General features: G+C 35.9%; 1 protein-coding gene across 1 annotated transcript; it reads left to right on the top strand.

The window, feature by feature from the left end:
* Positions 1-27,709, top strand: LOC131952284 (major egg antigen). Its single transcript, XM_059314890.1, has 7 exons — positions 1-161; positions 17,436-17,710; positions 19,409-19,612; positions 20,363-20,452; positions 23,530-23,751; positions 24,291-24,429; positions 24,735-27,709. Exons 2-7 carry the CDS (start codon positions 17,600-17,602, stop codon positions 24,941-24,943), a joined length of 975 nt encoding a protein of 324 aa, XP_059170873.1. The 5' UTR covers positions 1-161; positions 17,436-17,599; the 3' UTR covers positions 24,944-27,709.
* Positions 27,710-27,942: the final 233 nt, after the last annotated feature.

Genomic DNA, 27,942 nt, shown 5'->3' with positions numbered 1-27,942 from the left:
CGTGCGGTACAGTAAAACTGCGCTAGACGTGAGGTGTCGGCTGCTGGGAAGTGGCGGGGCTTGTTGGGTCGCGCGACGGAAGAAACGCAATAGTAAGCAGACGTGACGGAGTACTTGTTGGATAACTCACCCTGGGAGGATATAGCAGACGTGAAAATAACGTAAGGATTTTTTTTTCAATAGAGTCCAGTACAAGTTTAAGTAGTTTTAGTTTTTAAAATGTTGGGATTTGTGTTTTGTTATAAAAATCTTGGTTTTAAAATTATTCCGATCATATTTTTGTGTTGTCATTAACTAAGTTAATTATTATATTTTAATTGATTATATTGATTAAGCTGTAAAATAGTGCTAATAAGCCTACTGTCGTCGGATTAGATTGCACTGCCTTATCGTGGTAAAATAAAATATTCATGAGCGAACTCTCCAATGGCTTCTATTTATAGTGTGTGACCTAGTTTTTGGCTGAATTGTTTGTATATAGATTTACATTACGTAGCCGGCTAGCGTACAAACGGAAACGGAAATTTTAGATCTTTTATCATTTCGGCTTTTGCATCAGAAAAATCACTGAAGCGTCTGTTAATCCAGTTATTAATTACAACCCTAAAATAATCTACTAATAGTTTTGTATATCATAGTATATCTGTGTAGATATGGTCAGTTATTAAAGTTTAAGAAGTTCCATTGAGTAACAAGACATAATATAATGTTACTATTTTATTATTTAATCGGAGTTTGGTAATGACACGGACTCAAAAGATTTGAGAATTGAGTTCATCGTCTGCAAAGGTTGTAAACAAGTCACTGCTGGAGCTTTAGCGTGTGTGGATTTAACTTTAAACCTGCATCCGGTGGAGATGACGCTAAATCCACATGAAACATTCGTATTGCAGTTACAGTGCTGGCTTGTGGAGGGTTAAAGTACATCCTACGTGGGGATAGTTGGCATGTTTGTAGTCCAGTTAGTGCTGGAATGTAGAGGGTTAACTGAAAAAGTGCTGGCACGTGGAGGGTTAACTGAAAGTGCTGGCATGTAGAGGGTAAACTGAAAGTGCTGGAATGTAGAGGGTTAACAGAAAGTGCTGGCATGTAGAGGGTTAACTGAAAGTGCTGGCATGTAGAGGGTTAACTGAAAGTGCTGGCATGTAGAGGGTTAACCGAAAGTGCTGGTGTGTGGAGGGTTAACTGAAAGTGCTGGCATGTAGAGGGTTAACTGAAAGTGCTGGTATGTGAAGGGTTAACTGAAAGTGCTGGCATGTGGAGGGTTAACTGAAAGTGCTGGCATGTAGAGGGTTAACTGAAAGTGCTGGCATGTAGAGGGTTAACTGAAAGTGCTGGCATGTAGAGGGTTAACTGAAAGTGCTGGTATGTGAAGGGTTAACTGAAAGTGCTGGCATGTGGAGGGTTAACTGAAAGTGCATTCTTATATGGAGGTCTGGTTAACACATGCATGGTAAATATCCAGTGTTGTTGACATGGCCATTTTTTCTTTGTGGATTTAACGGATAGGTTTCTCTGTATGGATTTAACGGTATGGATTTAGCTGATGGGATTCTCTGTATGGATTTAACGGATTAGTTTCTCTGTATGAATTTAACTGGTGGGTTTCTCTGCGATGGTTTATTTGCTTGGCCCCATAGTGTAGCTCTGACAACCAAGACCAGGCGTTTAAAATCTTCAGAGATCGATTGGCGTGACAAATCGTGTCTATCAAGATCTAAAGACCTTGTGTATGGACCTCTGCTAGTCCATTAAAAACTTGAAGGTCTCAGGTCTATCAAGATCTAAAGACCTTGTGTATGGACCTCTGCTAGTCCATTAAAAACTTGAAGGTCTCACGTCTATCAAGATCTAAAGACCTTGTGTATGGACCTCTGCTAGTCCATTAAAAACTTGAAGGTCTCAGGTCTATCAAGATCTAAAGACCTTGTGTATGGACCTCTGCTAGTCCATTAAAAACTTGAAGGTCTCACGTCTATCAAGATCTAAAGACCTTGTGTATGGACCTCTGCTAGTCCATTAAAAACATGAAGGTCTCAGGTCTATCAAGATCTAAAGACCTTGTGTATGGACCTCTGCTAGTCCATTAAAAACATGAAGGTCTCAGGTCTATCAAGATCTAAAGACCTTGTGTATGGACCTCTGCTAGTCCATTAAAAACTTGAAGGTCTCAGGTCTATCAAGATCTAAAGACCTTGTGTATGGACCTCTGCTAGTCCATTAAAAACTTGAAGGTCTCAGGTCTATCAAGATCTAAAGACCTTGTGTATGGACCTCTGCTAGTCCATTAAAAACTTGAAGGTCTCAGGTCTATCAAGATCTAAAGACCTTGTGTATGGACCTCTGCTAGTCCATTAAAAACTTGAAGGTCTCAGGTCTATCAAGATCTAAAGACCTTGTGTATGGACCTCTGCTAGTCCATTAAAAACGTGAAGGTCTCAGGTCTATCAAGATCTAAAGACCTTGTGTATGGACCTCTGCTAGTCCATTAAAAACTTGAAGGTCTCAGGTCTATCAAGATCTAAAGACCTTGTGTATGGACCTCTGCTAGTCCATTAAAAACTTGAAGGTCTCAGGTCTATCAAGATCTAAAGACCTTGTGTATGGACCTCTGCTAGTCCATTAAAAACTTGAAGGTCTCAGGTCTATCAAGATCTAAAGACCTTGTGTATGGACCTCTGCTAGTCCATTAAAAACTTGAAGGTCTCAGGTCTATCAAGATCTAAAGACCTTGTGTATGGACCTCTGCTAGTCCATTAAAAACGTGAAGGTCTCAGGTCTATCAAGATCTAAAGACCTTGTGTATGGACCTCTGCTAGTCCATTAAAAACTTGAAGGTCTCAGGTCTATCAAGATCTAAAGACCTTGTGTATGGACCTCTGCTAGTCCATTAAAAACGTGAAGGTCTCAGGTCTATCAAGATCTAAAGACCTTGTGTATGGACCTCTGCTAGTCCATTAAAAACTTGAAGGTCTCAGGTCTATCAAGATCTAAAGACCTTGTGTATGGACCTCTGCTAGTCCATTAAAAACTTGAAGGTCTCAGGTCTATCAAGATCTAAAGACCTTGTGTATGGACCTCTGCTAGTCCATTAAAAACGTGAAGGTCTCAGGTCTATCAAGATCTAAAGACCTTGTGTATGGACCTCTGCTAGTCCATTAAAAACGTGAAGGTCTCAGGTCTATCTAAAGACCTTGTGTATCGACCTCTGCTAGTCCATTAAAAACTTGAAGGTCTCAGGTCTATCAAGATCTAAAGACCTTGTGTATGGACCTCTGTTAGTCCATTAAAAACTTGAAGGTCTCAGGTCTATCAAGATCTAAAGACCTTGTGTATGGGACCTCTGCTAATCCATTAAAAACGTGAAGGTCTCAGGTCTATCAAGATCTAAAGACCTTGTGTATGGACCTCTGCTAATCCATTAAAAACTTGAAGGTCTCAGGTCTATCAAGATCTAAAGACCTTGTGTATGGACCTCTTCTAGTCCATTAAAAACGTGAAGGTCTCAGGTCTATCAAGATCTGAAGACCTTGTGTATGGACCTCTGCTAGCCATTAAAAACATGAAGGTCTCAGGTCTATCAAGATCTAAAGACCTTGTGTATGGACCTCTGCTAGTCCATTAAAAACTTGAAGGTCTCAGGTCTATCAAGATCTAAAGACCTTGTGTATGGACCTCTGCTAGTCTATTAAAAACTTGAAGGTCTCAGGTCTATCAAGATCTAAAGACCTTGTGTATGGACCTCTGCTAGTCCATTAAAAACTTGAAGGTCTCAGGTCTATCAAGATCTAAAGACCTTGTGTATGGACCTCTGCTAGTTTATTAAAAACTTGAAGGTCTCAGGTCTATCAAGATCTAAAGACCTTGTGTATGGACCTCTGCTAGTCCATTAAAAACTTGAAGGTCTCAGGTCTATCAAGATCTAAAGACCTTATGTACCCGGCACTCTAAGCAAGAGAAAAACAAACAATGGACCAGGCATCCTGTACACTGGGGAAGGGGTGTGCGGCGGCTCAGAGCTATTGAATAATCAATAGTTGTTTATTAGAACTGAGGTCAATTTCTGCTGGGTCGGCAGAATAAGTTACGTCGAATGATTGATATTGGGGGACTTGATATGCCCCAGTCAGAGTGTAAATTGTTTTTTCATTAAGAGTTAAGGACCTTATTGAAATCAAGACGTTTGTGGTTGTGTTAGATGAGTGATAAAAAAATGCGTGCTTCGTTGTTCGATTGGTCTTGTTTACTAAGATAAACTCGAGGACTGGATAGCCAGATAAATATATTTGACGTCGTTTAAAATCCTGACTATAGATGATTCTCTAGTTGTAAACCTAAACCTGGTTCTAACACTATGTCTTAAGCAATATTAACAACGGAGACGATCTTTGATACGTTACTAGGTTGCAGGGGTAGTGGGGTTTTTTTTAATAAGGAAACGCTTATTTTGACATCGATTAATAGTGTAAACAGCCGTTGTTGCGGTTACATGTAGACTGTCAGACTTGTTGCCGTCTGCCTTTGAAGCTCTCCACCCCCCCCCCCCCCCCCCACCTCGCGTTTCTACGCTACAGCTGATCGATTGACCTACATTCATCTATCTGGGTCAGAATCTGGTCCTGGGGCTTGTAGAGCTCAATGTTTACCAGTGGATGTCCATTGATGACGTCACTGACACCAGAAGAGAGTGGGCAAATATATATCGCGCCTCCTGATATAAAGAAAAAAAAAAGAATGTATTAATTTCTGAACACAGTCAAACAACTACAAACAAATTGTTTTACTTAAATTTTAATGTAATGTAAAATGTTAATATCTTACTTTAAATGCTTTCAATACAAGATTAAGTACGTTGTTGTTGTTTTTTTTTTGTGTAGTAGATGTTTTACGGTACAAATGCATTCACCTTGTAGAAGATGCTTTACAGTAAATGTGCTGTAGCCATCTATCACGTTAGGCCTAACAGTACGCGCCAACAATGTCAGGGGACGCTACTCAGTTGTTGCTGCTGATGGGGTATAAACAAAACTAAAACCAGACTTTGTGAGCGAAACAATTTTGGGTAGAGGAGTTAATTTATGAGCCGAACTGTTATATAGACACCACATAGCCAGCTAATGACAGGACAGTTTTAAAAATAGACAGCCTAGTAACTCAACAAATGTTTGCATATGGCGGAGTAATTTTCTCTGGCTGATCATTGATCAGGTTACAAAACCTGCACTCCAATTACATTTTTATTAATAAATTAATTAATCATTAGCAGGCCTATATCAGCAGAACGTTTTTATACATTCAGTACAATAGATACATGTTTGTCTCTAGAATACATACATGAAGTGAGTTGTTTTATTACACAGATGTTTTATAACAGATATTTTGTTACACAGATGTTTTATTACAGATGTTTTATTACAGATGTTTTATTACAGATGTTTTATTACAGATGTTTTATTACAGATGTTTTGTAACACAGGAACTGTGTGCAGCAACTCTTTTATAGACTCGCGTTGTTTGAATTTTGTTTCAGCCATAAACGGAATGATGATTAATTAGCTCAAGTTTCAAGTAGCAATTAACTCGTCGCGCCGTGTGATTTTTAAGCAAAAATCGATAAATTTGATGCCATGTTAAATTATCTAAACACCATTTGATCGCACATTGATCACACGTTGAGTTAACTTTTGTCAGAACGTTGTTCTAACATTCTTATCTCCACAAATTTTGTTTCTGTTTTTTTGTTGATTTGTTTTTAATTTGTCTCGGTGTGTTTAAAGTTTATTTTATAGAGACACACAATGTTTTTCTTGCTATCTCGTTATTCATGATCACGTGGGGAAAAATGTTTTAATGATATGTAGGAGGTAAATAATTGCACTGGAGGGAATGTGGGTAACAATGACTAGAATCTAGGGTGGGTAAGGCACGGTTTCTTTCGGGCCTTTTTCTTGGGAGTGGCGGGGGGGGGGGGGGGCATTTGAAACTTCGGGGGGGGGGGGGGGCGGGCACTTTATGTTACAAGGGAGGGGGAACTGTTAAAAGTATATATTTTCTATATTAAAATGTTTTATTTCGTGCATGGGTAGCGGTGGACGAACTCTGGGTGGGGGGGGGGGGGGGGACACGGTCAGTGCCCTCCCCCGGAGAGATGCATGAAAGAAAGTTTGGTATTTGGTGAGGGTTATATATGATCAAGTTAGGCTGTATAACCACGGTACTGTAACACAGATTTTGGAATGAGTTCTATTGTCTCCATCTTTCACCGCAATGATAAAAAAATGTGTTATCTATCCATATCTAGATCTATAGCAAATAAAAAAAAATAATAAACGGTGTTATTTATCCATATCAACTAGATCGATATAACAAACCTCAATGATAAAAAATATATCAATATCAACTAGATGTATATAGCAAAGGAAAGATGCTCTGTTAATGTTCAAACTCTCGAGTACTAGTTAATACTACTAACAATTTAATACTACTAACAATTTAATACTACTAACAATTTAATACTACTAAAAATGTAATACTACTTACAATTTAATACTACTAAAAATGTAATACTACTTACAATTTAATACTACTAACAAAATATTGCAAAAAGATTCCACTACTAGACCCCACCACATGGTCGAGATACCGAAATGTCAGAAGCTTGAAACATTTGCTGAGACCACTTTACTTCAACGACAAAAAAAAAAGCAGAACTGCGTTTATTTTTAGAAAGCTTTTATAAAATTAAATGCACTTTAAAGATCCAGGCCAAATTGCCGCGTGGCCCACGGAAAATTTATACCAAATTATCTTATGACAATCTGGCAATTGTGAGTATTTGCCTGCACGCTATGTAGAAAGGTAATCTCGAAACTGCTCGATGGTGTACACAGCTGGGTTTTTTAACGTCGGCTGCAGTAAAAAAATGTTGACTAGACTAGGTGACGCCATTGTTTGCGTGGCGCCCTCACTCGTGGGTTGATGTCATTGTTTTCATGGGCCACAATTGCTGATGGCCCGTTGTTAAATGAATACAGTTGATGATGGCCCGTTTGATAATGGGCCACAGTTGCTGATGGCCCGTTGTTAAATGAATACAGTTGATGATGGCCCGTTTGATAATGGGCCACAGTTTCTGATGGCCCGTCTGTTAAAGGGCCACAATTGCCGATGGCCCGTCTGTTCATGGGCCACAGTTGTTGATGGCCCGTTTGATAATGGGCCACAGTTTTTGATGGCCCGTCTGTTAAAGTTTTAACCCCAGCTACACACTAACAATTGTTTTAGATATCTGCTGGGCCGGCCTTTGAGTGGCTCAGTGTTTGGTGGGGCTGGATGAGAGACATTATGGTGGGACGTTAGAAGGGTAGAGGTGTTTAGTAAAGTTTGTTGGGTTAGATTTAAAAATAAAACGTGTAATGTATGTTGTGACCGTAAGGTTAACTATTCTTAAGTTATAATGTCACATTCATATTGTAATATCGTACTTAACAAATAAACTAGTGAGCTACCTTAAATACAGAGAGAAATGTACAACCACAAGCAACACTGCGTACATACATCTTACATATATTATATATATATATATATATATATATATATATATATATATATATATATATATATATATATATATATATATATATATATATATATATATATATATATATATTACGTAAATGTCCTGTTACAAAACTTTGTAACTGTAAGCACTCTAGTGTTGTTACCTACACGATTGTGTTAAAATTAACCAGCTTTAAAGGTTGTAACGTTTGTCTTTTCCGGTACGTTCAGGACCAGAGTCTGTTTTCCGGCCCACCCACGCACCTGCACAATTACCTGCATACCCACACATACACACACCTACACACATATACACACACTCACTCACACAAACATACTCACCCACACACCTACACACCCACCCACACACCTTCACACCCACACCTACAAACATATACACACACTCACCCACTCACTCACACAAACACACTCACCCATACAACAATGCCCACACCCACCCACCCACCCACCCACTCACCCACCTGTTGCCAACGTTAAGATACGCCACTGCTGTGGTATGTGTTCTCTGACCCAAAGTTCGCTGTAAACTCCGGCTGCTATAAATAGCACTAATATAAACCAGATGCACCTTTCTGACTCTCCAACATTAGAATCACAATCAGCTGAGCTATATTTGGACTCGCCGTTTTCGTCTACTTGCCAGAAACATGTTTGACAATTTCATCAAGACTATGTATGACTGCTAATATCCGCACAGCTGTCATCGATACTTGAAATAAAGATGTGACATTCAGTTTACGTTAAAAGTGTTTGTCTTATCAACACCACTACTGCTAATATCCACACAGCTTTCATCAATACTGAAAAATAGATTTGACAGTTTATTGTCAGTGATCGGAATTAAAGAGAACAATGTTTGACAATTTTCACACGACGGGGACTGATGATGTCAGCGACCTCAACAATGTTGTGGCTAGAATCACGCGATCACGTTTGTTGTTGATGGATCACGTGATTAACTTTGTTGTGGTAAGGATCACGTGACCCCCTTACTCGTGACCTTATTCGACTGTCATTGAAAATGCGCAACAAAAAACTGCGCAAACAGAAAATGCGCACATGCAAAAAAAATATACTAATTCACTACTTCTTTCGGGGAAGAATGTTTTATTATACTGCATTGTAATTGTTTGATAACGTCTATAAATAATCTATTTAAAGAAAATTAATTCCCTTGCGCAAATTTGTGTACATATTTATGTTGGCGCATTTTTTGTTTTGCTCATCATTCTGACCATCCGTTGTTGTATGCTACAACGTTACAAAGTTGTGTATGGTGCAATGCTAGAGTGGTACAGTGTGGTTAGCAGAGAATGGGGGGAAAATGTGAATTGGACAAATCTAAGATTCTAACCATATGACCTTTTATCGGCTTTGATCACCCTACCCTAATTCACCTCACTTCTTTATTTTTCACGTCAACGGTTTTATCGGTGTAGGATGTAAGAGTTATCTTTGCACGAATGTGTGTGTGGGGGAGGGGGGTGCATATCCTTCATGTCGCTGGTGACAACAAGTTTAACATTTTTTTCAATTTTTAACTGCTACGACCAGAAAGCATTCATTTGCGTTCACTGAAGAGCCTAAAACCTACACTGAAAACAGGCTTCTAACACTAAAACATGTATTCAACTCTGGAACACCGATCTATTATAACATCCACAAATACACTGTATTATTATTCAAAAAAAAAAAAGCCCACTAAAAGCCATCACTATAGGATTATTTTTAAAAAAAGCATAAGCCCACTAAAAGCCTCCCCTATATGATTATAAAAAAGCATAAGCCCACTAAAAGCCTCCCCTATATGATTATAAAAAAAAAGCATAAGCCCACTAAAAGCCTCCCTATATGATTATAAAAAAAGCATAAGCCCACTAAAAGCCTCCACTGTATGATTATAAAAAAAGCATAAGCCCACTAAAAGCCTCCCCTATATGATAATAAAGAAGCATAAGCCCACTAAAAGCCTCCCCTATATGATTATAAAAAAGCATAAGCCCACTAAAAGCCTCCCTACTTGGTGTTTTCACCATTGATTTTAGTCCCAGTCTGTTCAGCTTGAGCTGATCCAATCAATAGGATTCAAATCTCTGTGTAGATAATCTGTGGGCTGCCTCGTTGGCTTATCGTGAGAGATTTAGGACAATAGATCAGAGGATTACCTAGATACTGTTTAGACTCGTGAGTGAGAAGGCATTGTGGAGGGGTGGGGGAGGTAGGTGCAGAGATATTGTGGGGTTTAAAGTAGGGAGGTGGCGGACAATAGATACTGCGCTATATATTTAGTCTAGTGTAATATTTTGTTGTGAATGGGAGAGGGAGGGGAGGGGTTCAGTAATATTGTGTTAACACTCAGTAAAAAAAGTATATTGGACTTTAACATGACATTTTTTTTTTAAAGTTTGTAGCCCAGATGTATGGTACATTTTATTCACCTTATAGGCCTGCATCAGTGGAGTCTCCATGTTGGGTTTCACCAGGTGCTGAAACTCAAAGTGCTACCCCCATCCCCTCCAACAATTGTATATTTTCGGTTTAGTGCCACCTCTTTCCACTGCTATTTTATTATTAGAACTGATTATACCATTATTTTGACATTACATCTATGATATTTTATTTAGTGTCACCCCTAAAACTGTGACCAGATGCGGACCAAACACCCCCTCTCTCTCTCTCTCTCTCTCTCTCTCTCTCTCTCTCTCTCTCTCTCTCTCCACATGTCATTGTAACGCCTACTAATACTTTTTAAACAGTTGAAATAAATGAATATTAAAATAATAATACTTAATTTAATCCTTCTATTACGTTTGGAATCTGTTAATGCTGTGAGTGGAGCGTACATATACATTCTACGACTGACACCTACTGACAAACACTACAACCTAGACCTGCACCATCCTCTTCCTTAACTAGTGCCAAATCGTTTGTTGATAGATTGACTTCCCCATAACAACAGCCGACTCTGTTGCCAGAAAAAAATTGTGTTATCGGGTAAAAATAAATATTACGATGTTTATTGCTTCACTAAGTAGAACCACATTCACCAAGGAGATAATTGAGGTGTCTCTCTCTACTTAAGATAAAAAACGTTTACACCGTTGATGCCTTGATAATGATATCTCTAAGCGTAGTCTTAAATTATACAACAGGTCAAAATATATCAATTAATTATATATCTTTCAGTCCCATGCATGTATGCTATGAAGGGTGGTTGTCTCAATAAATATTATATTACGTTTTATGGTGCAGAGGGCGGGTCAAATGTGCTTTTGTGTTAGTTTTATTAATCGAGGCCACATTGTTAGATGGGTAGTTTGGTGGTTAGTTCCATAGTTGGCTGGGTAATGTTGTAGTTAGTTCCATAGTTAGATGGGTAATGTTGTAGTTAGTTCCATAGTTGGATGGGTAATGTTGTAGTTGTTCCATAGTTAGATGGGTAATGTTGTAGTTAGTTCCATAGTTAGAAGGGTAATGTTGTAGTTGTTCCATAGTTAGAAGGGTAATGTTGTAGTTGTTCCATAGTTAGAAGGGTAATGTTGTAGTTGTTCCATAGTTAGATGGGTAATGTTGTAGTTAGTTCCATAGTTAGATGGGTAATGTTGTAGTTGTTCCATAGTTAGATGGGTAATGTTATAGTTGTTCCATAGTTAGATGGGTAATGTTGTAGTTAGTTCCATAGTTAGATGGGTAATGTTGTAGTTGTTCCATAGTTAGATGGGTAATGTTGTAGTTAGTTCCATAGTTAGATGGGTAATGTTGTAGTTAGTTCCATAGTTAGATGGGTAATGGTGTAGTTAGTTCCATAATTAGATGGGTAATGTTGTAGTTAGTTCCATAATTAGATGGGTAATGTTGTAGTTAGTTCCATAATTAGATGGGTAATGTTGTAGTTAGTTCCATAATTAGATGGGTAATGTTGTAGTTGTTCCATAGTTAGATGGGTAATGTTGTAGTTAGTTCCATAATTAGATGGGTAATGTTGTAGTTAGTTCCATAATTAGATGGGTAATGTTGTAGTTAGTTCCATAATTAGATGGGTAATGTTGTAGTTAGTTCCATAATTAGATGGGTAATGTTGTAGTTAGTTCCATAATTAGATGGGTAATGTTGTAGTTAGTTCCATAATTAGATGGGTAATGTTGTAGTTAGTTCCATAATTAGATGGGTAATGTTATAGTTAGTTCCATAGATGGGTAATGGTGTAGTTAGTTCCATAGTTAGATGGGTAATGTTGTAGTTAGTTCCATAGTTAGATGGGTAATGTTGTAGTTAGTTCCATAGTTAGATGGGTAATGGTGTAGTTAGTTCCATAGTTAGATGGGTAATGTTGTAGTTAGTTCCATAGTTAGATGGGTAATGTTGTAGTTAGTTCCATAGTTAGATGGGTAATGTTGTAGTTAGTTTCATAGTTAGATGGGTAATGTTGTAGTTAGTTCCATAATTAGATGGGTAATGTTGTAGTTAGTTCCATAATTAGATGGGTAATGTTGTAGTTAGTTCCATTGTTAGATGGGTACTTTGGTTGTTAGTTCTATTGTTAGATTGTAAGATGAAACATAAATGGAAACGATTAGTATGATTCGTATTTGGATGGGTAGTCAATTTAGTTAGGTGGGTAGTTAGAGGGGTATTTAGATGAGTAGAAAGATGTATAGTTAGATGGGTAGTTACGGGGACGACGTGGTCGAATGGTAGAGTGTTTGGCTACTAGCTCGAAGATCTTGAGTTTGGATCTCGATCCGGACTCAGGACTGTGTGACGTCCCAGAGTCCACCCAGCTCTAATGAGTACCTGACTCACGTTGTGGAAGGTAAAGGTGGCTGGGCATGGTGCTGACCACATAATCCATTTATATGCTGTCATGAAACGTGAACTCTACTTCGTCTGCCCCATGGATCGTTAGGGTTAAAAAGGAGCTTTACTTTTTTTTAAGATGAGTCGTTTGATAGACAGTGAGATGGGTAGTTAGGTGGGTACCTAGCTGGGTAGTTACATAGGTAGTTAGATGGGTAGATGGATGGGTATAAATATGGGTAGTAAAATGAGTTGTTAGATGGGTAGATAGATGGGTAGTTAAAGGGGTAGTTAATTGGGTAGCTAGATTAGTTGGTAGACGGGTACCTAGTTGGGTAGTTAGATGGGTAGTTAGATGGGTAGTTAGATGGGTAGTTAGTTGAGTTGGTAGACGGGTACCTAGATGGCTAGTTAGATGGCTAGTTAGATGGCTAGTTAGATGGGTTCTTAGATGGGTAGTTAGACTCCAGGTGTCTTAAATCCACCGTAGCGCAGGTAAAAAGACCGATGATAAATTCTGTCAGGAACTAGATCCAAGTGGATAAGTTCCGTCAAAAGCTGGATCTACCTCTCACCAGTATACAGCTTCTATCAAACCAGGTAGAGCTAGCTGTGCACGTGGGGAGGGGGGGTGCGGGAGGTTTATCTTCTCTAATGCTCAAATTCTCAGCCGTATAAACCTTTTGTATTAAGTAGGATATGTGTTGATGCGGGCTGTGTGCTAAGTGGCGATGTGTATGATGAGCGCTCATTCATTTGTTTGTAAACATAGCTTTGTGCTGTTCTTTATCTTAGACCTGTTTAATTCTTGTATAGATTAGTCTTTGTAATACATTCAAATGTCTAGCAATGTTACACTTGCTGTCAATAAAGTGGTTACCACCCGACCCATAAAGTGGTCACCACATTTACCTAAAGTTTCCCAACACATTAATGTACACAATACCTAAAGTTGCCCAAATCAACGTTTTAATACATGCATCTCTTGCCATTGTTAACAAGATGGATCCAACCTGAATCAGCAGAGCTTAAAAACTATTTTTCAAACAGATTGTTGGTGACGTAGTTTGTAAATTAACAAACATTTTTGAAGGCCATCGTGTTTATTTCGCACGTGCATTCGTGGATTTGCGTTGGTGAGCTGATGCTTAGTCCTCTATGTGGTGTGAGTTTTTATAGTGGGAAGAGAGGTGCTAGCGTGTACGTGGTAGAATTTTTATGGTCAGTTCTTTATCGTAGGAGGTGGAAAAGGTGTTGATAAAGTTGATAAGAATTTTGAGGTAAATATGTTAGGTGTAGGCGTGATTTAGTAGGCGTGTTTCTGTGAGTTTGGGTGTATGTTGTCAGTAGCGTACGCAGGGGGGGAGCAGGGGGAGCGGCCGCTCCCCCTCTGGCCATTTTCATCAAAGTGGCGCCTTTTTGGAAACTTTTTAAACTCCAAGTTTTAAACAATGATATTTGTTAAAAAAAAATTTTTGGTCGGCACATCTATGTAAATCACAAGATTTCTTTTCATGCAGCAATTAAGCATTATTGTACTAGTCTAGTAGTGTCTACGTTTACAACACGCATTAACAGCTGCATCAGTTTGCCATTCTAAAAATAACCATTACGATGCATTGCAATGTTTAAAAAACCTCTACGGTAGTACCACTTGGCAAGATGGTGTTAAGTTTAGGGCAACTGTATAATGTATTTGCTTACGAATAATTGAATTAGAAAATGTTATACATAAAACTTCACACATAATTACTTTATATATACAGTTTGAATCGTGTGCTTAATTTTTTTAAAATTACAATACAGAAACAAATAAAACGGATGTGGCAACTCTAATTAAATTTACTTATGAGCAAACTGCGTAGTGGTGGGGACATTTTGACAAGGTCAACAACGTCATCACGATGAAGTAGTAGTATTCTTACAGTTTGGGCGATAGTGATTACGATTACAAATTATATGAAACAGTTACAACCCCCTCCCCCATGGACCCATCTGTAAAAAAAAATATTGTCATAATACCACTGCTACTTATTTAAATCGATTTCTGTAATATATATTTGTGTAATATATATTTGTGTTATATATATATATATATATATATATATATATATATATATATATATATATATATATATATGTATGTATGTATGTTTAGAACAGTCATCTAATAACTGACGCTATGTTCACTCTGAGTTGGTTATTCCCCCCCCCCAGAGGCGTAGCGATGGGGGAGGGGGCAGGGGTACATTTGTCCATTTGGGTACATTTGCACATTTGTCCCCGGGCGCCGACCTTAGGGGGTGCCAAAATGGGTTGTAAAAACGAATTAAAATGTCAATTTAGCTGCATTTTTGCAGTTTGAGGGGGGGGGGGGGCGCAAATCGAAAGTTTGAGGGGGGTGCAAATCGAAAATTTGCTCCCGAGGGGGCGCCAAATTGAAAGTTTGTCCCCGGGCGCCGGGAAGGGTCGCTACGCCTCTGCCCCTCCCCCCTCCACACACACACACACCTCACCACCACAATTGTGTAGAGTGACATTAATGTCACACCTAGGTATACACTGGGTTGGATAATTGACCTAAAGTGAACGGACAGTGGTGAATGAAGTTGAACCCACCCCTCCCCCCAACCCACCCCGAACTGATTTGTTAAGTACATGTTGAAAAACGCGTAATGAAGTACCATGCTGCCAGAAAATTAGCTTTTTAAACGTAAAACTCTGTGAATATTGTTTTTGCAATTACCAGTAAAAAGGTGTGTGATCAATACAGTGATCTAACCCATACCAATCACGATGTTAAAAAATAATCTTTAAAGAACACAAAAAAGCAGTAGTTAATTAAAATAAATGATCTGAACCAATAGACCAATATTTAGTTAAATGTAGGCTGTTATTCCGAATGTTTTTCTATTAGAGCGAACAGTGTGGTTTTATACCAACTCTGATTTTTAAAAATTTTCATTATGCTGTAATACTTTAGCATTTATGATGATGATATATTAAATTCTGATTACAGACAAAAACATTTTGTATACACGAATAGTGTTAGACAATTTCATTATATTCTAGAGTAATTATTTATTTGTTTTGACATCTATAATTAAATGTGTAGATACATACATATTTATATTAAGAGATTTATTATTTCCCCTATTTCACTTGTCTTAAATAATTTCCCAGGAATTATTATGTAAGAAACTTTTTTTTCAAGAATTACAAAACAGATTGTGTTACATTCATTGTTTTTGGTTGTAGTGTGTATATATATATATATATATATATATATTTAGTTTAGATTGATACAGTTTTTGTTTTGTCGGCCTACATTGTGTGTTTTTTCTTATTTCTTCAGAGTGCTACTTTCAATTTATTTTACATCATAGCTTTACATCATAGCGAAGTAATGACATACAGCTAGTAATTATATATATATATATATATATATATATATATATATATATATATATATATATATATATATATATATATATATATATAATACACGAATACACGTATATAGAACGTGTTAAAAATTCGGCGCCTTTTTTTGCTCTTTTCGCTCCCCCTACAACGAAAACCTGGATACGCCTCTGTATGTTGTCTATGTGCTTTGTGTATAGGCTATGTGTGTCTGCATTTCGGTGTACTTGTTTTTGTATGATAGTGAATTCGTGAATCTGTTAATCACTCCAGGTTTGTTTTGTGTTGGTGTTTTTTTAGTCTATTTTTCGAGTGACTATTTGTTTTTGCGTGTGTGTCTATCTCTGTGTGATATGTGTATGTGTGTGCGTGCGTGTGTGTGTGTGTGTGTGTGTGTGTGTGTGTGAACAGAGAATTTGAAACATTTTTCGTTATGTCCTCAGCTGTCCAGGGATAAAAAGAGTTCGCTTACGAGTTGTTTGATTAGACTCTGACCAAGGGGAAATTGTTTGAATGAGGCCGTGTCATCTTAGTTTTAGCGAAATCACTGCATGTTGTAACTTTTAAGCCATATTTTTACCGGCAGAGTTTCTTCTAGGCATCTCTTGGGGGGGGGGGGGGAGAGGTGTGACACCAAATCCCCCCCCCCCCCCACCCCCCGAACGAAATGAAAATTATATAGAATATATATACTTCTAACAGTGTCCGTCCCCCCGAAGAAAGTCTACCGCCACCCCCCCCCCCCCGAAAATTTCAAGTTCCCCCCCCCCCCGGAGAAAAAAAGTCTGGAAGAAACACTGTTTACCGGTAACTGCTATAGGCACACTGCTTTTCTACAAACAGTAGGTCTACATAAGAGCGAAAATCGGGATAATCCTTAAACTTGAATTCAATTGGTAGAAGTTAGGATTGAATTAAATGTAGAGATTTTTAAAATTGACAGATCAGCAAAGTGACGTACAGAACCGTACTGTTAAATTATAGATAAAACTACTTTTATTTATATTTTGTTTTCAGTTTAAATTATCAAAGATGAGTTTAAGATCTGCAATACACAGTGGCGTAGCGAGGTCGGGTGTCACCCGGTGCGGCACTTAATGGTGTCACCCCCAAAGAGGCGTAGCGACCCTTCCCGGGGACAAACTTTCAATTTTCGATTTGCACCCCCCCCCCCCCCCCCCCACCCCTCAAACTTTCGATTTGCACCTCTTTAAAGACTATTTAACACTCGAATTAATTACTTAATTAAGTGGAATTTTTTGCCTTGGTGTCACCCCCTCCCCCCAAATGGTGTCACCCGGTGCGGTCCGCATCCCCCACCCCCCACCCCCACCCCTCGCTACGCCTCGGCCTCGGGCAATACAAGTGGATCTTGATGTTGTCATGAATTGTATTTTCTAAAATTACTTTTAGGTCTAGATCTATATTTGAAAAAATCTCAATAGAATAGATGTACAATGTTTTGGATTGAAGAATATACTGTAACTTGAGGCTATAACTAACAAAACTTGTTTATTGTCTTAGGGCCTAGATCTAGATCTAGATCTAAAGCTGTAGATTCTAGATCTAGAGTCTATGTGTTTTGTTTGCTTTCGTTACAGTAAACTCAAAAAGTTCCTATTTTTTTTTTACAGAAGATTCCGTCTGGATAAAATCAAGAATTTTCAGACTTCCTAGATTCAAGGTCGGATTATTATTTTACTGTGAACAGTCAGCAACATCTGAAACATTAGACTAGCAGACGCTGAAAAAAAAAAAAGACAGCTGCTGGAAATCGCACGTCACGCATAAAAAAAAAATGGCGCAGCGAACGTACATCTCCGAGATCCATGTTCCTATCAAGAAAGATGACATGAGTTTCCAAGAGAGGCAAATCAAACAGTGGGGAGACATGGAAAACAGAATGCAGGTATGTCAGTTCTTTTTGCCATTCTCGAACAAACTAAAACTAGATCTAGATCTAGATCTAAACTGAGACTAAACTCACTTGTTGTTTGCAATGTTATAATATAAATCATTGAATTCACGTAATCCAAAAATCCATAATGGGGGCGCCGGGCGCTTAACGTTTTGTTAGGAAAGGGGTGGAGTGTTGGTAAACTGCCAGTGCTGGCTGCGTGTAATGGACACGTCAGCGGTGTAGGGCAGAGGGTGATATGTGACTATAGATCTAAATTAATCATTAATAGACCAATGATAGAACCACCTCACCTACCACGGACACCGAAATAATGCTTGTGTTGCCTTGCCCTTTTTCATGGCCTTTTGCATGTTTATTGATGGTAGCCTAATCTACACTTTTGATAATTTTATTGAATTTCAAAATTTATAAAGCCACATTTTACATCTTATGAAAAAATCCTGCCAAAGTCACTGGTGTTTACTATATATAGTATAGGGCCTGATAATGGAGGCGAGCGAGTTGACGAGATTCCGTCCCCAATGTTGTTGACATGGAATAAAAACGTGCTTTTTAGATTTAGACCGTAAAAAAAAATAAAAAATAAAAACTTAAGCCTAAAGTTAATTTAGAAATTTTATATTTTTAGAATAAATGTTATAAAAGTTGCAAATCCAGAGAACTTGAAAATAATTTGTTGAGTTTAAGGCTACATTTCTATTTATTTTCATCAAGCCTAAGTTATAACCGGATGTTTCACTTTCGTAAGACAAATATTGATTGGCTGTACAGTAACTTAGTGATCGATAACTATTTGTTTACAAAACTTTGCAGATCAAGTTTTTAAATTACAATGCAAATTTAAAACCCCATGACCTAGTTTTCTATTTTTAGCTTACAATGTGTACAATAAAATCAATGGCGGCCTATCCAATAGCAGGATGCCATTGTTTATGTCGCCATTACACGTGAAAACCAAATTGTTTTTGCTTTTTTTTAAATTTTTATTTAGTTACCGAAAATATTATAAACATCAAATACATCCAATCTTTAGTAAAGTCCGAAAAAAACAGATAGACAGGATTTTATAACCATATTAATTGTAACTACGCTGTGCATGATTTTTAAATGAATTTATACACCTCTCAAATACCTTTGAGACTTTTCTCGCTGGTGTCCATTAATTTTGGAAATGTAATGGCATCAAACTTACTTTAATTTTCAAAATGGCTAGATCTTGATTAAATCTGTATTAAAAAATCTAGATCTACACTAGATAGGCAGATAGGTCTAATTATCTTAAAAATAATTTAGAATTTTGTTTGATCTAACTGATGTACATTTTTTCTTCTCAATTTACTGTAGATTTAGAATTTAAATAACATGCTCTACTTTTAGGTAGTAAACATATGTATGGAACAATGAAATGAAATAAATCTAGATCAAGATCTTGTTTATAATTAGATTCTAGGAATAAATAGGCTTTTTAATTTATCAAGGGAATTAATCCATGATATTTTTCAAACTAAAGTTAATGATCATATTATAGTGTCATTATATAGGTTATACAGTTAACTTTTAACAGATGTATTGCTCTCTAATAACAGATGCTAATACCTTTATTTTGTCAATATCTTTTCATTTTTTAAGTTGTTGAATTTATGGTACATTTGTTATACTAATTAAAAACTCTGCATGCATTGATAGGAAAGGAGAAGACTTTGGGAGGAAGAGTTCGACCGCATGCGAGAGGAATTCTTCACCCTGAAACCCACAGGCAAAAGCCCACAGGGTCTAACATCTATGAACTTAGATACGGGTATGAAAAGTTTGTTTGAAACAGATGCAGACGGCATTCAGCGGTTTAAAGTTCGGTTTGATGTCACGGAGTTTCAGCCTGAGGAAATTCAGGTGAGTTGAGTCTTATCTCACCTGTGGCATCAATCAAGTTTTAGTTCTTTACCTAGGTTTTTTTATCATTTTTCTACTTCAGTCGTTCATTTTGCTAAGCTATATCTGTATTTCATACTTAACCCAAGAGGGTTAGTGTGTTAAGTTCAGAGTGTATGTATTCTTATTAGATAGTTTGCCATATAATAATAAAGCCATACCACTAACAAGTTTGTGGTTTTGGCTAATTGACAAATTTTTGTTGAATTCTGAGCTATTACATGAGTAAACATTAAAATTAAGGATTACCTTACCTTCATACAAACGCAATACATATTTTAATTAAAAACAGAACATGAAGGTGATTGAGGGAAGGCATGTTAATTCTTGGCAGAGGTGGACTGGTGCCAACTAGAATTAAATTAAATATGTGTTGATGCTAGTTTAATTATTGAAAGAAAATAAACAAACAAAACTAATTAAAAAGACACAAACAAGCTAGGGAAAAATAATCAAGATCACTAATTAGATTATCTATTCTTTGCCCATGTCAATCTTGTATCCATCATAAGTACTCAAGTAGTCAAATATTTTCACTAAAGCTTCCCTTCTCAAGTACACACTTTCACCTTCCTAATTCTTACTTCAAGAAAATAGCTAACACTATTTTTACCATAAAGGTAGGGCTGTACCTATTATCAAACAGACAAGACTCGTATTTTTTACAATATGTGTAATCATTTAATAAACCATAATTTTTGCATTTTTCAGGTCAAAGTTCAAGAAAATAAACTTATTGTCAATGCAAAACATGAGGAAAAATCATCCCAAACAACGGTAACACGGGAATACAGTAGACAAGTAAGTTGTGTTTTATCATCAACTGTGCCTAGACAGTAGACAAGTAAGTTGTGTTTTATCATCAACTGGGTCTAGACAGTAGACAAGTAAGTTGTGTTTTATCATCAACTGGGTCTAGACAGTAGACAAGTAAGTTGTGTTTTATCATCAACTGGGTCTAGACAGTAGACAAGTAAGTTGTGTTTTATCATCAACTGTGCCTAGACAGTAGACAAGTAAGTTGTGTTTTATCATCAACTGTGCCTAGACAGTAGACAAGTAAGTTGTGTTTTATCATCAACTGTGCCTAGACAGTAGACAAGTAAGTTGTGTTTTATCATCAACTGGGTCTAGACAGTAGACAAGTAAGTTGTGTTTTATCATCAACTGGGTCTAGACAGTAGACAAGTAAGTTGTGTTTTATCATCAACTGGGTCTAGACAGTAGACAAGTAAGTTGTGTTTTATCATCAACTGTGCCTAGACAGTAGACAAGTAAGTTGTGTTTTATCATCAACTGTGCCTAGACAGTAGACAAGTAAGTTGTGTTTTATCATCAACTGTGCCTAGACAGTAGACAAGTAAGTTGTGTTTTATCATCAACTGGGTCTAGACAGTAGACAAGTAAGTTGTGTTTTATCATCAACTGGGTCTAGACAGTAGACAAGTAAGTTGTGTTTTATCATCAACTGGGTCTAGACAGTAGACAAGTAAGTTGTGTTTTATCATCAACTGGGTCTAGACAGTAGACAAGTAAGTTGTGTTTTATCATCAACTGGGTCTAGACAGTAGACAAGTAAGTTGTGTGTTATCATCAACTGGGTCTAGACAGTAGACAAGTAAGTTGTGTTTTATCATCAACTGTGCCTAGACAGTAGACAAGTAAGTTGTGTTTTATCATCAACTGGGTCTAGACAGTAGACAAGTAAGTTGTGTTTTATCATCAACTGTGCCTAGACAGTAGACAAGTAAGTTGTGTTTTATCATCAACTGGGTCTAGACAGTAGACAAGTAAGTTGTGTTTTATCATCAACTGGGTCTAGACAGTAGACAAGTAAGTTGTGTTTTATCATCAACTGGGTCTAGACAGTAGACAAGTAAGTTGTGTTTTATCATCAACTGTGCCTAGACAGTAGACAAGTAAGTTGTGTTTTATCATCAACTGTGCCTAGACAGTAGACAAGTAAGTTGTGTTTTATCATCAACTGTGCCTAGACAGTAGACAAGTAAGTTGTGTTTTATCATCAACTGGGTCTAGACAGTAGACAAGTAAGTTGTGTTTTATCATCAACTGGGTCTAGACAGTAGACAAGTAAGTTGTGTTTTATCATCAACTGGGTCTAGACAGTAGACAAGTAAGTTGTGTTTTATCATCAACTGTGCCTAGACAGTAGACAAGTAAGTTGTGTTTTATCATCAACTGTGCCTAGACAGTAGACAAGTAAGTTGTGTTTTATCATCAACTGTGCCTAGACAGTAGACAAGTAAGTTGTGTTTTATCATCAACTGGGTCTAGACAGTAGACAAGTAAGTTGTGTTTTATCATCAACTGGGTCTAGACAGTAGACAAGTAAGTTGTGTTTTATCATCAACTGGGTCTAGACAGTAGACAAGTAAGTTGTGTTTTATCATCAACTGGGTCTAGACAGTAGACAAGTAAGTTGTGTTTTATCATCAACTGGGTCTAGACAGTAGACAAGTAAGTTGTGTGTTATCATCAACTGGGTCTAGACAGTAGACAAGTAAGTTGTGTTTTATCATCAACTGTGCCTAGACAGTAGACAAGTAAGTTGTGTTTTATCATCAACTGGGTCTAGACAGTAGACAAGTAAGTTGTGTTTTATCATCAACTGGGTCTAGACAGTAGACAAGTAAGTTGTGTTTTATCATCAACTGGGTCTAGACAGTAGACAAGTAAGTTGTGTTTTATCATCAACTGGGTCTAGACAGTAGACAAGTAAGTTGTGTGTTATCATCAACTGTGCCTAGACAGTAGACAAGTAAGTTGTGTTTTATCATCAACTGGGTCTAGACAGTAGACAAGTAAGTTGTGTTTTATCATCAACTGGGTCTAGACAGTAGACAAGTAAGTTGTGTGTTATCATCAACTGGGTCTAGACAGTAGACAAGTAAGTTGTGTTTTATCATCAACTGGGTCTAGACAGTAGACAAGTAAGTTGTGTGTTATCATCAACTGTGCCTAGACAGTAGACAAGTAAGTTGTGTTTTATCTTCAACTGTGCCTAGACAGTAGACAAGTAAGTTGTGTTTTATCATCAACTGGGTCTAGACAGTAGACAAGTAAGTTGTGTTTTGTCATCAACTGGGTCTAGACAGTAGACAAGTAAGTTGTGTTTTATCATCAACTGGGTCTAGACAGTAGACAAGTAAGTTGTGTTTTATCATCAACTGGGTCTAGACAGTAGACAAGTAAGTTGTGTTTTATCATCAACTGGGTCTAGACAGTACACAAGTAATAACAGGTCTAATTATAGGACTTGAATCTTCTAGAATAATTGAATCTGAATGTTCTAGAATAACAGGTCCAAAGTGTTTTAATATAACAGTTTTAATATCTGAATCTAAATGTTGTATAATAAAAGATCAAATCACTGGACCCTAATGTTGTAGATAGGAAGAAATGGAAGGAAATGGTGGAGGCCCTATGCTCCATAAGGAGCAAAGAGGACTAAGTAAAAAAAAAAAAGTAATGTTGTAGAATAACTGATCAAATCACATGACCTAAATGTTGTAGAATAAATAGTGTAATAATCAATAAAAGTTCTGGATTAACATATCTGATTACTGAATGTTATTTTTTTAAAAGTAAGATTCCTGCATTTGGCAGATGTAGTAGGGTTCATGTTTCTTGACCTCGGCAATGGATAATGTGGTCAGACACCTAATGTGAGTTATGTACCCATCAGAGCTGGTGGATTCTGGGACATTCCAATGACCAGAACCAATTTAAACTCGAGACTTTTTGGTTAGCAGTCTAGCTCTATACGACTAGGCAGACTGAACATTCAGGAAGGGTATGTTTAATGATTGGAAGCTTGACTTGTTTTATGTGCTGAAGAATAAAGTATTTATTGCCAGGTAGACATTCCAAGCTCTGTGGACCAGGAGAAGATGCAGTGTGTTCTCAGCAAAGATGGAATCCTTAGTGTAGACGCCCCCCTCAGTCAGCCCTCACTAATGAGCAGTGATAGCATATTCCCTATTAAGAGCTCCTCCCCACTCAAATCTTTAGATGTGGCAACACCTGTCAAGAACCCAATTATCACTGAAGCAGATGGGAGCAGGAAACTTCGATTACAGGTAAATTAACTATAGCAAATTATAATTACAGGTAAAGGTGTGGTTACTGTATTAATAAATTGCTTTACTTCATTTATTACTCAAATTAGCTTTGAAGTTCTGTTTTTGTATTTGGCATGCTAATTTTTCCAAATTGGTAATTTTTTTTTGTACAATACATGTAGGGAGGAGTGATAAAATGAAGTCTTTAGGATTTTATCTTTTGAGCAAAAAATTGTACTTGATGCAGTCTTTACAATAATTTATATTTGATGTTATTAGATAACATCTGAAAGTTGGCATATGCTTCTTCATTAACACTATTATTTTAATGCAGCAACATACAAAATAAATAATGTTAATGTATGTTGAAGTTGTTCATTAGTTAAGACTAATTATTTGTATTGTAATTCTATCAACTATCCAGAGTAAAAAGTGCATCTCTTTAATTTGTATTCTTTTAAAGCTTCTGTAATTTAACATCACTAAATCCATCACTAGCAACTCATGCTAAGATTAAACTTCAGTTTTTACCACCCAAAATTTAAACTTTGCTCCAGGTGGATATTGGTGAATTCAAACCAGAAGATGTGGTAGTCAAAACAATGGACAGGAAGTTGATTGTTCACGCTGAGCATGAGGAGAAAACATCTGGAAGAACATTGCATAAAGAGTTCAACAAGGAATATGATCTACCTGGTAAGTTAGACGTTCAGGAATTTTTTTCTACTATAGGTAGACATCTGGATTTTTTTCAAAACTTGTCAGACAATCAGGATTTTTTAAATTTGTTTTTGTATCCATTTGGGTAAAATACTTTTTATATAAAAAAATGTATCTATATTATTTGATATTTCATTATTTTATTCTTGCAGAGTTATTTTGTTAATATTTTTATCTTAATGTAAGATGCTTGATAGATGTATGAAATAATAGCCTGGGAACTATTTAAATTGGTGTAGGAATATTCTTGTTTTTAACTTTTGACTTAATTGATTCAACAGAGTCAGTAGACCCATCCACAATACAAGCTTATATTGCGGATGATAAACAGTTAACAATAGAAGCCCCACTTAAACCAGTACAGAGGAAAGTCTATTCAGTCACACAGAGTCAAGATGTCAGAAAAGTTGTCGTCACAAAAGAATCATCAGTCACCATCACAGACGGACAGAATCGGCCGGTGGTCACCATAAGTGTGCACAGAAAATAAGAGCCACATTTTGATTATACAACTTTGTTCAATTTTTACTGCCCAAAAGTAAAACATATAAGCATGATACAAGATAATTCCTTAGAAACCTTTTGAGAAATATTTAGAATGAAACCTGTCAACATGTATTGTAATTCTTATTGAACCCCACCTGAGTTAGCTCAAAATTGACTGTTTAGTTTTTTTAATGAAAAAAGTGTGATTAATAGAGTATTTTTGCATGCAAATTTGCATGTCAAAGAATTTTTCAAATTCAATTTTACTGGTATTATATCATCTTTGAACTTTAGATCTTGTTACGAATGATAATAATATACTATAGGAAAAAATTGTATTTTAAAAATTCTATTTGTTGAAAGGGATTGTAAGGGATTACATAAATATTATGGTTTTTACTCATATGGGCTTCTGGGTGAGTTTATATTGATTCATCTAACAGTCACTTTTAATATTATAAATTTTGCTTTTATATTTCTAGTACACTCTAAGCAATTGAAATACTCTACCTTCATTTATCATTTATATTAAAAAATGAAAGCTGGTAACTAAATTAACTGAAATTGTTTTTTGCAAGGGGATAATTTAAATTTTATTTTACTGTATCAGAAATTTTAAAACTTTTAAGTCATATTTATTTAGTCTTACTAAATTATTTGATTCATTGACTTAAATTTGACATGAGATGGTAAGTAAATTAAATTCACCAGCATCTTTCATTATTATTCCAGTCTAGGTTTTATTTATGTTCATGGCATGAAAGAATTTGTATTGCTTGTTTATATGGCCTGTAATTTATTAACTAACAAGTAACATTAGCAGTAGCTTTTCAGTTGTTTTAATTAGAGCATTATTAACAGCAGTAGCTTATAAATCACTTCTTGCTTTGTTTTTGTTTTTTTAAGTTTTAATATTTTAACGTGTTATGAACTGTAGATCTAAAGATATTGTATTTTAGTGTGGAAAACTCGTTAAGTAAATTAATATCATTTTATGAGTAAATACATTTTACCTTATGTGCAATAGATTATTTATTTTCGATTGGTTTTGTTTGTATGATTTTATTATGTGAAGACGATTTTATTTATAAAAACTGGATATTTCAAACCAGAAAGCAGTTTATTAATTATGTGTACATTAGAATGGTTTTGTATTTTAAGTGGAATGAAAGTGTTATAGCTGGTGAAAAGTATTCCATTTTTTTTAGATTTGTGCTATCTGTAAAGATTAAAGTTGTTCAAAGGGGAAATAACACACTTTTTTTACACTGTTATCTGGCTTCAGTGGTGCCATCAATTTTTTGTAACTTTTTTATCCTAAAAATGTATTTCTACCTGGCAGGCTTTACTCTAGAAAGGTCTCACTATCTATCTCTTCAGTGGTGACTGTTACAGATTTACTGGGTGTTTGTTAAAAACATTATATCAACAAAAATGTTACTCTCTAAAACCTGAATGTTTATTTTATTCAAAAAATTGGGTGTGATATTCTAAAGGGTGGAACTAAATATAATTATAATACCACAAATGTTATCAAGTTAAACAAAATGTAGATAACTAAACCTCAATAAAACTAAAGCATTTTGAAAGGGCATTAGATGTCGTATACCAAAGTTTGGTGTGATTTCAAACAAACTGATTTTTTTTAAATTGTTTTTAATTTTTTTTAAATATGCATTTATTTAACTTTTAAAATAACACTTTATTTTTTTTTTTTTTTATAAAACTTTGAACTTACATTTACATTTTAATGTGTAAATTGATTCTGATGAGAGAAAAAGTAAATTTGATATTGTTGTGTTATGTAAGGTGAGTGCTATGCATATCAACAGTTAAGATGTTATTTTAAAATATTTAAATCTGGCTTTATAACGCCATATGTGATATGTGTGAGAGATTATGGTTTTACTTGGGTTTGACTGAGATCAGTTGTGAAGCATAAAACTAGATGAGTGTATGAATATACTATTACATCTTCAAATTGCTACTTCATACTTTCAAATAGAAACATTTAATTCTCTGAATGTGCACAATTTTAAAGAATTCTTTTTGTAAATATATTTCAATTAGAGAAATGTTTACATTTTTATTTGTGCAAATAAAATACTACAGTGCTCTTCACTATGAGAAAAATAAAGTGTATCTAAATCCACTACAACTAAGGATGTGAAATGTACTTAAATATTTATCCAAGGACGTGAAGAAAATTGTGATTTAACTTGTCTTATTTTAGCAATATAGAGCTTAATAAGCTTGTAGATTAGTTCTTCAGTATCTGTGACAGTAACAATGTATACATGTTGTCAACTTTGTAGGTCTTGATTATATAAATGGTGGTCTCCATGTTTAATCATTTACATTCATCTTGTAGTCATGTTTTGTGTAACTTGTAACAGTTTTATCATGTGTGCTGGGTAATATCTCACTAGTGTGAAAATACAAATCATTCTGCTACATTTTATAAACATTTTCAGAATATGAACAATGAAAATGAACAAGTTTTTTTTTTTTACATTACAAAAAAACATGTGGTGTCTTTAGTCCTTAAAGGATCCTTTGAATAATCAGTCTTCAGTTACCCCATATCCAAAACATTTATTGAAATGGTAAACTGACTAAACTGTAAATTTCTTTAAATGCTGTTATGTGTTAACTGTTTGATATATTTATAACTCATGGCTGTTTTATGTGTTATTTGCTGCTCTCTTGTGGTTCAAACTTTTGTATCAATTCCTACAATGTTTTATTTGGAAATAATAAATTATAATATCCCCAGTCATGTGGCCTTTGTTCTTTTTATTCATTCTTAATTTCTAGTTTGGTTTATATTTTAAATTTTATTATCATAGATATTCTTGTAAAGTTGCTTAATACTTTTTACTTCAAAGTTAACCAAAGAATTAAATGTTTGTGTTAAAAACTTATTTTTAATGCTAGCTTTGTTTCTTTAAAATCAAATTATTTGAATTATAAGGCTATTTTTTTTTAATAAGAGACAAAAAG

The sequence above is a fragment of the Physella acuta genome, unplaced genomic scaffold (genome assembly GCF_028476545.2).
Source record: "Physella acuta isolate Inbredline_101_S28 unplaced genomic scaffold, ASM2847654v3 ptg000863l, whole genome shotgun sequence".
Classification (NCBI taxonomy): domain Eukaryota; kingdom Metazoa; phylum Mollusca; class Gastropoda; family Physidae; genus Physella; species Physella acuta.
This window is presented reverse-complemented; position numbering and strand designations above follow the sequence as displayed.

What these genes read in the sequence shown, in the direction of transcription:
- LOC131952284 (XM_059314890.1), top strand. Translation starts at nt 17,600, where the DNA reads ATGGCGCAGCGAACGTACATCTCCGAGATCCATGTTCCTATCAAGAAA. An exon ending in ACATGGAAAACAGAATGCAG is followed by an intron (nt 17,711 to 19,408) that starts GTATGTCAGTTC and finishes ATGCATTGATAG; the next exon opens with GAAAGGAGAAGACTTTGGGA. An exon ending in GCAGGAAACTTCGATTACAG is followed by an intron (nt 23,752 to 24,290) that starts GTAAATTAACTA and finishes ACTTTGCTCCAG; the next exon opens with GTGGATATTGGTGAATTCAA.